Genomic DNA, 2,171 nt, shown 5'->3' with positions numbered 1-2,171 from the left:
TCATGATCCCTGTGGAACCTGACAGAGTCTGAACAGTTTCATCAGAATGAGGTGAAGCTGCAGCGTCCAGATGTTCAGACTGATGGAGACCAGCAGCACCATGACGGAGCTGAAGGTCCATCTACTGACTGGAGGAGGAGAACCCTGACTGGAGGAGAACCCTGACTGGAGGAGGAGAACCCTGACGGAACCGCTGGTTTACATCTTATATCTGTTTTCACTTTGACATGAAAGAGTGTTTTTACTGATTGTTGTCATGACGTCAGACTGAATCGATGAAGAGCAACAAAAGGAGGAAACTTCAGGAGAATCAATAGTTTTTGCAGGTTCTGTTCAGATGTGTGATACCGACACTGATGGACGTTTACAACCCAGAAGTTACTCTGGGTCACTCAGAAACATGGACTGAACGGCAGCTGTTGTGTGTGACTCACAGTGACTCATAAACTAAACACCACCTGGTTCTGCTGTGAGGACCATGATGGTGGAACCTCTGGGAAGGAGTGCAGCAGGAGAACACTGGCTGGAGGTGCACAGGAAATACCTGAGCAACAAGTGCAGACCTGAGAGGTGCACTCTGGGAAATGGAGTCCCAAAACACAACCAGATGGCCTCAGCAATCTGTGTGTGTGTGTGTGTGTATACTCACCCGCCCCACTTCCACCAGGTTGGTTACCATAACAATGGCGGCGGTGTTCTCCTGCCAAACCATTCTCCAGAAATCATACACTGTCTCCTGCATGGGCCCTGAAACACACACACACACACACAGAAATGTTTCTAATCACTGTCTGTGTGTTGACGAGCTCATTAGTTCATGATCATCCATTCCTGTTTTACACACACACACACACACACACACAGTAACACACACAGTAAGCTCACAGACCTCAGGCTGTTCAGAGCTCTGAGTTCAGACTGTAACTGAAGGACAGTCAGTTTGTGGCAGGTCAGGGTCTGGGTTATGGTCATGGTCAGGGTCAGGGTTAGGGTCAGGGTTATGGTCATAGTCATGGTCAGGGTCAGGGTCNGTTACTAACAGAGTAACTAGCTACTAACACAGAGTAACTAGATACTAACAGTGTATCTAGATGCGAACACAGAGTAACTAGTTACTAACAGTGTAACTAGCTACTAATACAGTTACTCTCCCGGCTGGGGTCCAGGACTACTTTACCTTCTCCATGGCGAAGGTCCGGATCACGTATTCTGACAGCAGCTGAGTCTCGATCAGCGTCACGTTCATGTCGCCGTAAATGTCGGTGTCGTCCGGCCAGTACTTACAACACTTCACCTGCACACACACACACACACACACACACACTGAGGTCCACGACTGAACACATTAACAGTCGAGATGGAGACTCACTGAAACTAACAAACCATAAACTAACTAAAAACTAACCACAAACTAACCATAGAAACACACACACACACACAGTAGCGTGTTCCTTCAGCAGAAATTAATGAGCTCATTAATTAAACAGAAACCCAAACAGCAGCTGATATTAAAATCTCATTAGAGGCTCCGCCCCCTCCCTCCTCGTTAACAGCTAATTACTGCTCAGCTGAACACAGTGTCACCACGGAAACCAACAAGGCGGGGAGGACGACAACAAGTCATGTTACAGGGACAGTGTGTGTGTGTGTGTGTGTGTGTGTGCACGTGTTTTACAGGTGCTGATAAATGGAGATAATCAGTCATATTTTCCCAGAATCCCCCTGTGCATCTCTCCTGCAGAGGGGGACAGGACCCAGGTGTATTGTGGGTAGTGACAGCAGCTTCCCTGCAGGTTAAATCTCACAATTTCAGCAGGAATCAGCTCTGAGATTTCAGCTGCACTCACACCTGTTCAGCCTGCAGGTCACATGCTGCCTGACAGAGCTCCAGGTTGATCCTCTGGGGAGCAGGACCACCTCACTGACTGGACGGTTGCTCCTTGTAGTGCTTTTCAACTCTGAATCATTAACTATTTAATTGGATTTCTGACAACAATGTACAAAACAACTGTTTTATTGCAGGTGAAAACAGATTCCTACAAAGTCAGTTAGTTAAAAATCTAGAACGTAGAACAGGTGGTTTCATCAGAGTTCTCCTCCTTTAATGTACCTCAGCCAGGTGGTGTAGAAGTCCCACAGTCAGTAAACGCATCATCTGAGGTCAGTGAATG

General features: G+C 47.2%; 1 protein-coding gene across 1 annotated transcript in view; it reads right to left on the bottom strand.

The window, feature by feature from the left end:
• LOC103373023 (receptor-type tyrosine-protein phosphatase mu-like) overlaps positions 1–2,171 on the bottom strand; it is a gene marked incomplete at its 5' end in the record, with an annotated part of 108,638 nt that overhangs the window by 7,717 nt on the left and 98,750 nt on the right. The window contains 2 exons of the mRNA XM_008302820.1: positions 459–523; positions 619–747. Coding sequence (XP_008301042.1) covers positions 459–523; positions 619–747 — 194 coding nt within the window. The remainder of the gene's footprint in view (positions 1–458; positions 524–618; positions 748–2,171) is intronic.

This window comes from Stegastes partitus, unplaced genomic scaffold, assembly GCF_000690725.1.
Source record: "Stegastes partitus isolate 25-593 unplaced genomic scaffold, Stegastes_partitus-1.0.2 Scaffold1886, whole genome shotgun sequence".
NCBI lineage: Eukaryota > Metazoa > Chordata > Actinopteri > Pomacentridae > Stegastes > Stegastes partitus.
Note: the sequence above shows the minus strand (reverse complement) of the source record. Positions and strands in the feature narration are given on the sequence as shown.